At 39.1% G+C, this 13,413-nt stretch overlaps 1 protein-coding gene across 2 annotated transcripts; it reads left to right on the top strand.

Moving 5' to 3' along the window:
• Positions 1-62: 62 nt before the first annotated feature.
• blm (BLM RecQ like helicase) lies at positions 63-13,272 on the top strand. Of its 2 annotated transcripts, none has more exons than XM_055173713.2 (22): positions 63-265; positions 425-700; positions 880-1,622; positions 2,245-2,413; positions 2,509-2,609; positions 3,185-3,305; positions 3,465-4,201; positions 4,740-4,916; positions 5,031-5,149; positions 5,236-5,349; positions 5,570-5,668; positions 6,811-6,959; positions 7,138-7,244; positions 7,353-7,513; positions 7,619-7,814; positions 8,070-8,260; positions 8,340-8,484; positions 8,618-8,817; positions 10,786-10,981; positions 11,359-11,481; positions 12,687-12,894; positions 12,975-13,272. In XM_055173713.2, exons 2-22 carry the CDS (start codon positions 609-611, stop codon positions 13,156-13,158), a joined length of 4,332 nt encoding a protein of 1,443 aa, XP_055029688.2. In that variant the 5' UTR covers positions 63-265; positions 425-608; the 3' UTR covers positions 13,159-13,272. The 2 variants fall into 2 exon arrangements, with proteins under 2 accessions (XP_055029688.2, XP_055029689.2); XM_055173714.2 differs by having other exon boundaries at positions 64-700; positions 880-940; positions 1,028-1,622.
• The last annotated feature ends 141 nt before the right edge of the window (positions 13,273-13,413 follow it).

The following is a 13,413-nucleotide window of genomic DNA, read 5'->3' as shown; positions in this document are numbered from 1 at the left end:
GCAAACCAGTGTATGGCGACCTAAATCTACATTTATTGTTTGAGCTGCATACTGCACCAAAGAGTGAGCGCATGAGCGTTTATTAATTTGGTTATTTATTCTTATTTATTTGAAAATATTAGGATAAATTGATCAACATGAACTCAATGAAAAGAAAAACTAGAGCCCGTAAAAGTCTTTATTGTCCAATGACAGGAACTAGTCACCACAGGGGAAGTGACGTTTTTGGCAGCTCACCAATCAGAAGGCAAGCTGTGGATACGCGGTAAGCGCGAGTTTTCAACAACATTATGCGGGATCCTTCATGTTGAATATGTTGTTGTGCTGTATTATAATGTCCAAATTTCATTTCAGGTGCGGATAATTATAAGGGAATTTTGTAATGTTTGGCTTTTTTGTGTTTTTACGGTTCACACGATGGCAGAAAGCGAAGGAACCTTTGCGTTTTGAGTGTTATTACTCGGTTGACATCAGTTGAATGATGTAATGTAATGTCTTTATTCTGACGGAATATGCTTTGCTTTATTTACGTGAGTATTAACTTATGGGATTGATTAAATTCTATGGCGATAAACTGTTGAGAGTTTCGTTTTCATATTATATACACGATGGCGAGTTTAAAAAATAACCTAAAGGAGCAACTGGAGCGACACAGCAATGCTGCACACAACAAACTGTCATTGCTTAAACCAAAGCCTGGGTAAGAACATATAAACCACTTTATAAACATTAACGTGATGCTATGTAAATTGTACTTGTAAAACCTTTGTATCCTTTGTATAGCTGCTTTGGACATTGTGTACCTTAGCACTAGATGCAAGCAAAATATCCCAAATGTGTCTGACGACTTTGTCTAACCTCTCTAATATCTCTATTCAGGGGGTTTTGTTTTAAAAAGAAGTCACCATCTGGTATCACCAAACAGGACATTCATCAAAAGGTAACTGGTGCAAATGTCTTAACAAACAGGAGCGTCAATGTTCCACACAACTTTGAAGTAACAAAAACTCCTGTGACATTTCTGAAGAAGCCCGAGAAAGCAGCACCCAAAGTCAACTTCTTCACAGCTCCCAGCAGACGGAAAACAATGACTGTTAACCCATTAGCCAACCCGTTTGCTATGAGCAAACCACCTCTTGTCCAGTCTACCCTTAAGGTTTTGCCGAAATCTACCATCTTGCCAATGGACTCCACTAAAGACCAAACTGTGGGTGAACTCAAGACTGACACCTCTCTTTCCACTTCCATTAATGAATGGGACGACTTTGATGATTTTGAAACCCCGGTTAAGGAAAGAGTAGTATCGCCTAGTGCTGGGACCTCTACTAAAAAGCTAGGTGTATTGGCCCAGAACACGTCCCCAAATTCCTCTTGTACTAAGAAAGTTGACACTAGTTTAAATGGCAGTTCAGAGGCCACAACTGACCCAAAGGACGTCCTGCCAGCAGCTGATAAAATTAGCACAGAAGCTCCTGAGAGAGAGCCAGAAGACTCGCCCATTAAAAAGACCAAAAAACGCAAGACTTCAGCCCAGCAAAAGTCATTAATGAGTGACACAGAGGATGAAGAGATTATTGACTGTATTCCACCTTCTGCAAAAGAGGAAGAGAAGACTGAAACAAGTTAGTGTCCTTCGCTTTTATAAGTAAATAATGTAATAATTTTGTCTATTTTTAATATGCTAACATGGTGTGTTTGGTTAAATAAAAAGTGCAAAAGGAAATGTTTATTGTCACCTTTCAAAGGGCAACAAACACAGACATTCTAGTTGGGTGTTGGATTTGTACAGGTTTGTTAGCGTTTGTCATATTTGTGTGAATTAGCCTTAAAGGTGCAGTGTGTAAATTTAAGAAGGACCTCTTGACAGAAATGCAAAATAATATACAAAACTTTATTATCAGGGGTGTATAAAGACCTTTTGATAATGAACCATTATGTTTTTATTACCTTAGAATGAGACGTTTTTATCTACATACACAGAGCCATTTTGTGCCGCCATGTTTCTACAGAAGCCCTTAACGGACAAACTTTTTTTACTAAGTTGTCTCCATCAATTACAGGTTTTTTGGTGGCGGCTACCATAGCTTCTCTATGCTTTTTAAAAAGTGAGGGGTGAGCAGTGGACTAAGCGGTTGGTCGCAATTCGCATGCCGCTAAAATTTACACACTGCACCTTTAACAGACATGACATAACTGTAATTTTTGGGTGAACCTTCCCTTTAATAAGTGGTTTTGAATAAACAACAGATCAGATGGCTGCTGCTGCTGAAGAAGGAAAATGGGCTGATAGAGATGACATCATAGACATTGATGACTGTGAGACAGATTACTTATATGATGACTATGATAATTTCATCCCACCGTCACCTGTTCCTGAGGATCCGAGTCCATCCTTCTCAAATAAAGACAAAAGGTAACGCAATTTCGGTAATTTATGAATCTGTAGTGTTAACCTAAAAGTGCACAATTGATTGTTTTATCTTCCAATGTCCCTTTGTGTTATTTTAGTTTATCCCATCCTGTTACTAGTGCCGACATAAAGGATTCACCACACGGACCTGCTCCACGCTTGTCAGCATCCTTGGATATACCTGTCAAAGAATCAAAAGGTATCACATGTGTTGCTTTGCGAAGTTTAAAGGTCCCGTTCTTTCTGTGTTTTTGAAACTTTGATTGTGTTTACAGTGCGCAATATAACTTGCGATCTTGTTGCATTTGTGAAAAAACGCAGTATTTTTTAATCAATTTACTTATCTGTATAGCGCTGTTTTCACTTTCCTAAAAACGGGCTGATGTCCTCGTTTTATGAAGTCCCTCCTTCAGAAATACGTATCGAATTTTAGTGCGATTCGATAGCAGCTTAGCTTGCCGTTAGCTTAGCTTGCCGTGAGCGGAGGTTAGTCAAAAAACTGTTCTACTGACGTCATTAAAGCAGGAAGTAGAGGTCTGTAGTCCAAACCGGTCGTTCCCTGTATGCTTTGAAAGGCGAATTCTGTTAAAGAAAATATGTCACCTGCCAGTAAACTTTTGAGTTTTTTCATTTTACAGTTATTATTTATGCTATTTTAGCAACGTTACACACTAACTAGGGTTTTAAAAATGAGATCAGAAAGAACGTGACCTTTAAAGCATTACTTTCATTTTCTTTTCAACCATTCACGTGATGTATATATTTGTGATTTAGGAACAGATGATGCTCTCTTCAGTATTATGGAATCTATTTGCCGTCTGGTGGACACCATTCCAGAACATGAACTTATAGATTTGACCTGTGGTTCAGAGTTATTACTGCAGAGAGCCCACAGGTAATGCATTAAAATAGATTAGTTATCACTCAATAGTGGAGAAGTTGTGCAAGGGAAGTATTCCTGGAAATATTGGTTTTAATTTAGACTTTAGAAATGTGAGATGTCAGCACTGCTTTTTGCAGCATCCATTGATCCGTGTCTTTTGTCTTACTTCAGGAAAAAGATTCTTGCTAATGCTGCATCATCGAGAACATCTCAATCAGACAGACCACCGACTCCATATTGTAGTGTAAACAGGCAAAGTTTGGTTCTCACACCATCTAGTCTGACATCATCGATGACTTCACTGACATCAGAAAAAGGACAAAATGTCAGAACTGGCTTTCAGTTTCGTAAGTCCATCGCCTCTGTCATGTCTTTGGATAATAACAGTGTATTTGAAGACTCTGACTGCATTATTAACGGAGTTGAAACGCCTGGAGGTACCTGGAAGCCTGACAGCTCAAAAACAGAAGCTGCTGGGGACACCTTAAGCAACAGGTCAACTCCCACTTTGAGGAAGTTTGAATCAAAGTCGGAAAAATGCTACTCGGGGTTGTCATTCAATGAATCAAACGTTCAGATTGTGGATGAAGAAAATGTCGACCTGTTCTTTTCTCCCAAAAAACCAACGGACCATTACAAATCTAAAACCAGCACGGCAATAGCTAATGGCACAAATTCTCGAGCAGACACCGAGCCAGACGACTTCCCAATCGATGATTTTGATATTGATGACTTTGATGAGACCGATATCCCAGATTATTTTGAGGAATCTCATAGTGTCCTGACATCAAAGGGCAACTCTGGTGCTATGATGTCGTCATCAGTGCGGGAAGGAGGGGCTTTAAAACCTTTGGAGAGAAAAATAGTTCCCACACCAGCACCACAACCTACCAGAACTAAACAACCTGGTAAGTATTAAAGCAAAATCAAAGAGTTTTTTTTACCTTAAAATAACGTTTCCAAAAAAGTTTCAGTGGTTCATCCACACAAAACAGGGTGAATGGCACTTTCACATTCGCTTTGCAGCCCTCTATCGGCCAAAACCGCACTAAAGAAGTTTCCAACCGTCGGGTAGCGGTCCTGTAGTTCAAGTGAAAACTACAAAAACTTGCTTTACAGCAGACCTACAATCCAATCAGAGCCAGCTATGCTGCAGTATTTACGACAGTGGTAATGAACAATTACGCGTCTAACCTGTAGGGGGAGCAAAGAGCCAGAGTTCTTTAGTGTTGCTTTAAGTAAAGCCTTATTCTTCAAGGTATAAGAGCCCATGATGTGCTTGCACACATTTTTTTCCACACAAAAATGGAGACATTTTAGGAGTACACAAGTATGTAGATTGCCCCAAACTAACACATACTAAAGCAATTAAATTTTTAATTTCCAGCATGATGTGTTGTCGTCGTCGTCTTCTTAAGTTGGTAAAGTGCATATTTTGTTTTGCAGAACCCACATATAGAAACCCAGCTCATGATCGCTTCAGAGGTTTCAACTTCCCTCATAGCCCAGAGATGATGAAGATCTTTCATAAGAAGTTTGGTCTTCATCAGTTCAGATTTAATCAGCTGGAGGCCATTAATGCCACTTTGTTAGGAGAAGACACATTTGTACTCATGCCTACAGGTTTGCCATTGCCAGCTGATATTATTTTAAATTCACATTTGTCTTGACTACACTACAGTTCATGCACTGTATGTCTGGCTGCTTAAACGACTAGCTTACAAAATCTCTCTACAGGTGGCGGTAAAAGTCTCTGCTATCAGCTTCCTGCTTGTATATCTGCAGGAGTGACCATAGTTATATCACCTCTAAAGTCTCTCATAGTTGACCAGGTCCAGAAACTCACCACACTAGATGTAAGTGCCTCTTCCTTTCTCCTTCTACTTGATAATTATCTCTGCTTAAACATAACATCTGCTTATTGTCCACTTTAATGTTTCAGATCTGTGCAACTAGTTTATCAGGGGACAAAAGTGATAGTGAGGCTGCAAGAATCTATATGCAGCTGTCTAGAAAGGATCCTACCATCAAACTGCTTTATGCCACTCCTGAGAAGGTAGGTTTTCAAATTAAAAGTTTTTTTGGAGTCTGGATGTACATCCTCAGTGTAAAAAATGATGTCATATCAACATAAATTTTATGTCAAGGTATTTCAAGTTACCACTTAAGTTTCAAAACTTAAAATTGTTGGATGAATTGACTTGCATGTTAAGTTGTTTTAACTTCATGTCACATAACATGTCGTGTCGTGTTAACATGCTTATTTTGTCTTTTAGATATCTGCAAGTGGAAGGATGATCAGTGCCCTTCAGAATCTGTATGAAAGAGGTCTGCTGGCTCGCTTTGTCATTGATGAGGCCCATTGTGTCAGTCAGGTAAACTTGATTTGAATCTATACAGTGCTATAAGAGCAGTCACAAATGCACTAGTGATGCACGGGTAAGGGGTTTTTCAAATCCGCAGGTCCCCATTTTATGAAAATTTGGCCCGCCCCGCAGCACTGTATTTTTACAACCCACACTGCACGAGCGACCATTACAATAGACATACTAGGCATTTGTAATGTAAATGAAAAGCTGCTTTATTTTAGCCTAAAAGTGCTTGGAAACAGCCATTAGATTATGTACCATAAAAAACAGCATGGTTATATTAATATAGAGATAGGATATGATAAACATTTTTAACATTTACAAAGCTTGGATTATCTAATCACAAATCCCAGACCTTAATTTCTTCCGCATCTTGTCTTTCATCTTTACTTTTGTTTCTCCATTTGTTTTGCTGTTGTGGCTGGCACTGGCAGTGCGAGCTGCTTGACGCTTTTGTGACGTGATGCCAAAGGTTCGGGGATATCAAGTTACGTTCGGAAGTTACGCTGCTACTTAATTGAACCTTATCAAAGAACCTAATAAAATATGAAAATATATATTTCCAAGTATTCAATATAGGCTATAGAATTGCACGGAACATACATGTTTTTTTATTGGTTTTTAATGACCTGCCCCAACCTGCCTCGCAATAAAAGTTTCTTTACCCGTCCCAACCTGGCCCGCGGGTTATGAGCTGACCTGAGCATCACTAATATGCATTGTAAAAGAGTTGTTTCAACTTTCAATTTTGAGTTAATTCAACTTAAAAATATAAATTGACACAACAATTTTTGAGTTAACTAATATTTTTAAGTTGATATAGCTAAAAATTTTAATGCAACCCGGTAACATACTACGGTAAGTTGAACCATCAAATCTTTTTTTACAGTGGGAGATTTAAATGGCTGTAAACATTTTTAACGATAACTACAAAATATATATATATTTTTGCACAAACTTAATATTTTTGTGTTAAATAAGTGTCATTCTGTTTAAAACGGGGTTAACAGGGTTTCTCTGCAGAAATTGTGAAAAATATCTGTCGTATAATGTAATAACCAATTTGTCAGTGTTAGTATAATAACTTCAAAATAAAAGCTGTAGTAATGGTAGTTAGTTTTGAAATCAAATGTCCCTGTCTTCCTTAGTGGGGTCATGACTTCAGGCCAGACTACAAGCGTTTACATGAGCTCAGGCGAAAGTTTCCCAATGTTCCTATAATGGCCCTGACAGCCACTGCCACTCCTAGAGTTCAGAAGGACATCCTTAACCAGCTGACAATGACTCGTCCTCAGGTGTAAGTCTTTATGCCATGCAATTTCTAACTCACTCATTTCATTTTAAATTAAAGTCCTAACTATAGTCTTTCTAAAAGAAGGATGGATTTTCTGTTTTTTTGTGTTTATGTTCAATTATGTCGTCTATACATATCTTAATCATTTATGTGTTATAGTTATCTGATCATTTTCCAACAGATTCACTATGAGCTTTAACAGGAACAACCTCAAATACTCTGTTTTGCCCAAAAAGCCTAAGAAGGTAGATGAGGACTGCATTCAGTGGATCAAGAAAAACTATCCACGTGAGTGCTGTCCATTAAGTATGTGATGATGAGGTCATCTGCTCTATCCATGTTGTCTATAATAACAGCATGCATGTTGACAACAGATTGTATTTGCTGTGTGTGTAGGTGGCTCGGGAATTGTGTACTGCTTGTCTCGAAATGATTGCGACACTCTGGCTGACAGTCTTCAGAGGGCCGGGATTGCAGCGCTTGCTTATCACGCTGGACTAAGCGACAGTGATAGGGAATATGTCCAGAACAAATGGATCAACCAGGATGGTTGTCAGGTTAGTTCAAACCAAAACATTAAAAAACAAATTTTAGTTGTTCCTTTATATCAGCTTGGGCATTCTTATTTGTCGCCGACTCTACCATTGCTCTTGTATTTTTAGGTTATGTGTGCCACCATTGCATTCGGCATGGGAATTGACAAGCCAGATGTGCGTTATGTAATTCATGCCAGTCTGCCTAAATCAGTGGAGGGTTACTACCAGGAGTCAGGCAGAGCTGGTCGAGATGGAGAGATGTCCCACTGCGTGCTCTTCTACTCATACACTGATGTTATCCGGATCAAAAGACTCATTGCTAGTAAGATCTCTTATTTGTGTTAGCCATCATAAAGTAACCACAAAATAATAGCTGAGTTGCAGTAGGTGTAGAAATATCATAAAGAACTTTTTTATATATATAATGCTTGTATTTCAGTGAAATGATCAGAATCAAAAGGCTTTTTAAAGGCGTGGTGTGTTGTTATTGTTGTTAACAATAATACTTTGTTGTTATACAGTCATGATTAACCTGTCTGTGTGTGCATGGCCTACATAATACGTTATATAATTGCAGTGGATAAAGATGGCAACCATCAATCTAAAGCAACCCACATCAGCAACCTGCACAGTATGGTGCATTTCTGTGAGAATGTGGCCGAGTGCAGACGAATCCAGCTGCTGGCGTACTTTGGCGAGCACACGTTTAATACAAACTTCTGTAAAGAGCACCCTGAGGTTATCTGCGACAATTGTGCCAGACCAGACGTAAGATTAACACATCATGTTCTACATAATATAATTCTTGCGTTCATAATAAATATACTAATATTCTTTTTTTATTCAGAAATACAAATCAAGAAATGTCACAGAAGATGTGAAGAAGATTGTGAGGTTTGTGCAGGAGAACTGTGAGAAGGTTGGAAACCGATACGGCAAAACCGCACAGCAGAACCGACTCACCCTGAACATGCTGGTTGACATATTTCTGGGTAAGAAGCCTCAGCGGGATCTCGCAGTCATGAATGATAGTGTTAATATTACTGTAAATGTGCTTCACTTCATCCACAGCTTCAGATTTAATGCTTATCAGAATGACTGTTTAAGATTATCTCTGTGTGGCAGGCTCTAAAGCGGCTCGGATCCAATCCGGGATGTTCCGGGTGGGAGCAGCGTATACCAAACACAATGCTGAGAGACTCTTTAAGAAACTGGTGCTTGATAGCATTCTGGTGGAAGACTTGTACATCACCAAGAACGGCCAAGCAGTGGCCTATATATCGGCAGGGCAAAAAGCCATGAATGTGCTGAGTGGCAGTATGCAGGTGAGAACAGTGATTTTTAGAACACAGCATAATATTGAATATTTAGAGTGTGGGGTAACAATTTCAGTTAACAGTTTGAAAGTCATTTTTTTATGTTATTATACAATTTATTTAACATTTATTAGGCCTATATTTCATAATACCTTAATATACACTCACCTAAAGGTTTTTTTAGGAACACCGGTTCAATTTCTCATTAATGCAATTATCTAATCAACCAATCACATGGCAGTTGCTTCAATGCATTAAGGGGTGTGGTCCTGGACTCCACACTGAATGTCAGAATGGAAAAGAAAGGTAATTTAAGCCATTTTGAGCGTGGAATGGTCGTTGGTGCCACACGGGCTGGTCTGAGTATTTCACAATCTGCTCAGTTACTGGGATTTTCACGCAAACATTTCTAGGGTTTACAAAGAAGGGAAAAGGGAAAAACATCCACTATGCGGCAGTCCTGTGGGCGAAAAAGCCTTGTTGATGCTAGAGGTCAGATGAGAATGGGCCGACTGATTCAAGCTGATAGAAGAGCAACTTTGACTGAAATAACCACTCGTTACAACTGAGGTATGCAGCAAAGCATTTGTGAAGCCACAACACGCACAACCTTGAGACGGATGGGCTACAACAGCAGAAGCCCCCACGGGTACCACTCATCTCCACTACAAATAGGAAAAAGAGGCTACAATTTGCACGAGCTCACCAAAATTGGACCGTTGAAGACAGGAAAAATGTTGCCTGGTCTGATGAGTCTTGATTTCTGTTGAGACATTCAGATGCTAGAGTCAGAATTTGGTGTAAACAGAATGAGAACATGGATCCATCATGCCTTGTTACCACTGTGCAGGCTGGTGGTGGTGGTGGTGTAATGGGGTGGGGGATGTTTTCTTGGCACACTTTAGGCCCCTTATTGCCAATTGGGCATCGTTTAAATGCCACGGCCTACCTGAGCATTGTTTCTGACCATGTCCATCCCTTTATGACCACCATGTACCCATCCTCTGACGGTTACTTCCAGCAGGATAATGCACCATGTCACAAAGCTCGAATCATTTTAAATTGGTTTCTTGAACATGACAATGAGTTCACTGTACTAAAATGCCCCTCACAGTCACCAGATCTCAACCCAATAGAGCATCTTTGGGATGTGGTGGAACGGGAGCTTTGTGCCCTGGATGTGCATCCCACAAATCTCCATGAACTGCAAGATGCTATCCTATCAATATGGGCCAACATTTCTAAAGAATGCTTTCAGCACCTTGTTGAATCAATACCATGCAGAATTAAGGCAGTTCTGAAGGCGAAAGGGGGTCAAACACAGTATTAGTATAGTGTTCCTAATAATCCTTTAGGTGAGTGTATCTGGAAATAATTCAAAAAGCCACAGAAATTTCCAAATATTGCTCCCTGATATAAAGGTTAAAGTCTAACATGGTTGTTAAATATTGCTCCTGATATGCAAGTATTGACTTTAAGTTTGATTTCATGTTGAACTGTTGTATGATTTTGAAATACTATCTAGTGGGTGACTTTTTTATGGCCGATGCCAATATGAGGCCTGATATAACACGAATGTAATTACAGTAAATGAGAGACAAACAAAACATTTATTAAACTAAATACACATTTATGCATAATATTAATAAATATACACTTTTAAAGTACTTTAGATTTACAAGACACAATTATCCCCATCTTGCGATACTGTTCGAATAAGACTTTGCTGCACACAAGAGTAGTGTTGTGTAACGATATAACTTCATGATAAAAAGTAAATAAAGATTGGTCATTTACTGTCTGTCAAACTTTGGCTTTATATCGGAGTGTCTTTTCATTACAGACAACAAATTTAAGTTTCCTGGCTGATTGAAAAAGATCGGCCACTGCAATATTAGGGTCTATCAGTAATACTATCTTTACTATTTGCTTTGTAAGTAAATGTTTGTCAGTATTAATACGCATTCCCCTTTACAGGTTGAATTCATTGAGACGGAGAGTGCTTCCAGCATCAGAAAGCACAAAGCTTCTGTGATTGAGAGCGTCTCTAAGAGAGAAGAGATGGTGAAGAAGTGTCTGGAGGAACTCAATGATCTGTGCAAGAGACTCGGCAAAGTCTTCGGCATCCATTACTACAACATTTTCTCCACAGCCACGCTGAAAAAGATTGCAGGTTAGTCATAAAACAATTCTGATTGTCATTTTATTTGATATAAATGAACAGGTATATCACTTTTTAATTACTTTTTCATGATGCTACTTAGCTAAATTGGATGTGAACGAGCAGATTCACTTTTTGTTAGGCTGCATTAGATTTTTATGTTTTCTAAATTTTTTTCAAGCAGTGCTTTTAAGCAGTTAGTTGTTAGTTAGTTTCCCAAACAAACCGATTTAACAGCAGTTACCAATCTATCATTTATATCCCCCGAGCAGTTTACATAATGCATTACTTGGAAGAAACACTTCATTAGGCTCAAGCATTTAATTGCTTTTCTTCAGCAGAGCCCTGTGTGCTCGGTGTTGAGTAAATTGTGATGTGTTTGTGTGCAGAGACGCTCTCAGCTGATCCAGAGGTTCTTCTGCAGATCGATGGCGTGACTGAAGATAAACTGGAGAAATATGGAGCTGAGTTTATTGAACTGCTACAGAAATACTCGGAGTGGCAACTGCCTGGTAAGGGTTTATCCATTATCTTTGTATGAATGTAGTACTTAAGATGGCGCATAATATGTTGCTATGGATGGTTTTGTTGAATCAAGGAACTTCCTAAACCTGGTTTAAACAACACTAGGCACTTGGGCACAGAAATTAAATGTGATTTAATTTAATCATACATGCAAAAGCAACACATATACAAACTTTAGGCTTACAAATGTCTTTGAAGTATGTGATGTAATTATAATCGTATATAAGGTACAAATACAAAGAACTTAATCTGATGTTACAACTGACCAAACATGGGACACTTTTTGTTTGATTTGGCTAGCTCTGCCTGTAAAAATACTGTAAACTTCGTGCAAAAGAATAGATAATTTATCAACTATAGCTAACAACAGCAGCCTCGTAAGATATTGAAATGAACAGAGTTGCCACAAGTCCTTGAAATCCTTGAAAGTTTGTGAATCTGGGGGGAAAAATTCAAGGCCCTGGGAAGTTTTTGAAAATATTCATACATAGATACAGGAAAGTGCTGGAATGTATTTTATGCAAGAAGTTTTCTGGAAAAAATCCATATTATTCCCTGTGTAGTGTAGGATAATATCATAAAAATTCTAGACTTTTTAAGCACACGTGCTAAACTGTTCGCTTTAAATGCTTATATCTTCTGTATGCGAATGTTGATTCATACCAAAATGCATTTTTTCATAATTGTGTTTGACACACGGAAACGTCTCTGGTTACGTATGTAACTGTTGTTCCCTTAGAAGGGAATGAGACACTGCGTCTCCCTTGCCATACTTCCTGCGTCCCTGTAACGCCGTCTTTGGCAATATTTCAGATAGCGATATACTTCCTGGCTCTCGCGTCACCCTGTCGTTGTCGTTAGGCCTCACCATTGGTTGAATTTGATATACACATTCAGACGCAATTACCCCTGGGAGCGTCCCCAAAGTGTCACCGCAGTGACGCAGCAGTATTTTATTTTAAACATATTTTAGTGACTGAGGGTGATGCACTGGCCCGATCGGGCAAGTGAAAATACTTTTTACTGGCCCGAACGTCTCTCACGCTTCCCCCGGGCCACCAGGCAGTCCTTTATGTTGAGCCCTGCCTGGAAAGTCCTTGAAAGGTCCTTGTATTTGAAGTTAACTAAGATGTGGGAACCCTGATTGAAGGATTTGAAGGAAGGAACATAATGTTCTCACATTTCTATGCAGCTGAGGAAAAGTCTGAGAGCTCTGGATGGATCGACACAACCCGAGGCCATCAGAACGATGATGAAGATGATGATGATGACGCAACGGGCGACAGCACATCATCGTACTTCAGAAAGTCCTCTGGACGAGGACAGAAAAGAAAGCAAGGGTCTTACTCCAGAAAACCTAAAAGGAGGAAAGCTACTAACCAGAATTCCTCCTCTAAAGGGTCAGTGGATTTGTCTTTGCTGAAATTTTAGTGTTAGCAGTGTGACTGACAGATAATTTTGTTTTTTACCCTTGATGTAGTGGATACGGCAATAACTGGTCTTCATCGCGAGGCGGATACAGAGGTGGGAGTCGCAGTGCAGGCAGGGGCTCCAGCAGGCCACCTCCGTCGGCTCAAGCAGGAAAGAGGCCTGGTTTCATGGCTTTGCCCACCCCACAAAGTGCTGCGCGCCCATTCCTAAAACCAACATTCTCTCATTTATAGTAAGCTATATGAAGTGTCACAATATTTTGATTTTGTAAATATGTACTACTACTTGTACATTTTAAACAGGTTTTTTTTTAAATAAATATACTGTTGTATGGTTTATATTTGTAACAGACTGACCTTGAGTTTATTTGATATATACAACATAAAGAGAGTGGGTGAATCATATTTCAAAACAACTGTTGCATTCAACTATACAAATAAGTCCTTTTTGCAATCTCTTTATTTTATGTGGATTTGTAGGATTTATGT

Source organism: Misgurnus anguillicaudatus, chromosome 15 (genome assembly GCF_027580225.2).
Source record: "Misgurnus anguillicaudatus chromosome 15, ASM2758022v2, whole genome shotgun sequence".
Taxonomy (NCBI): Eukaryota; Metazoa; Chordata; class Actinopteri; order Cypriniformes; family Cobitidae; genus Misgurnus; species Misgurnus anguillicaudatus.
This window is presented reverse-complemented; position numbering and strand designations above follow the sequence as displayed.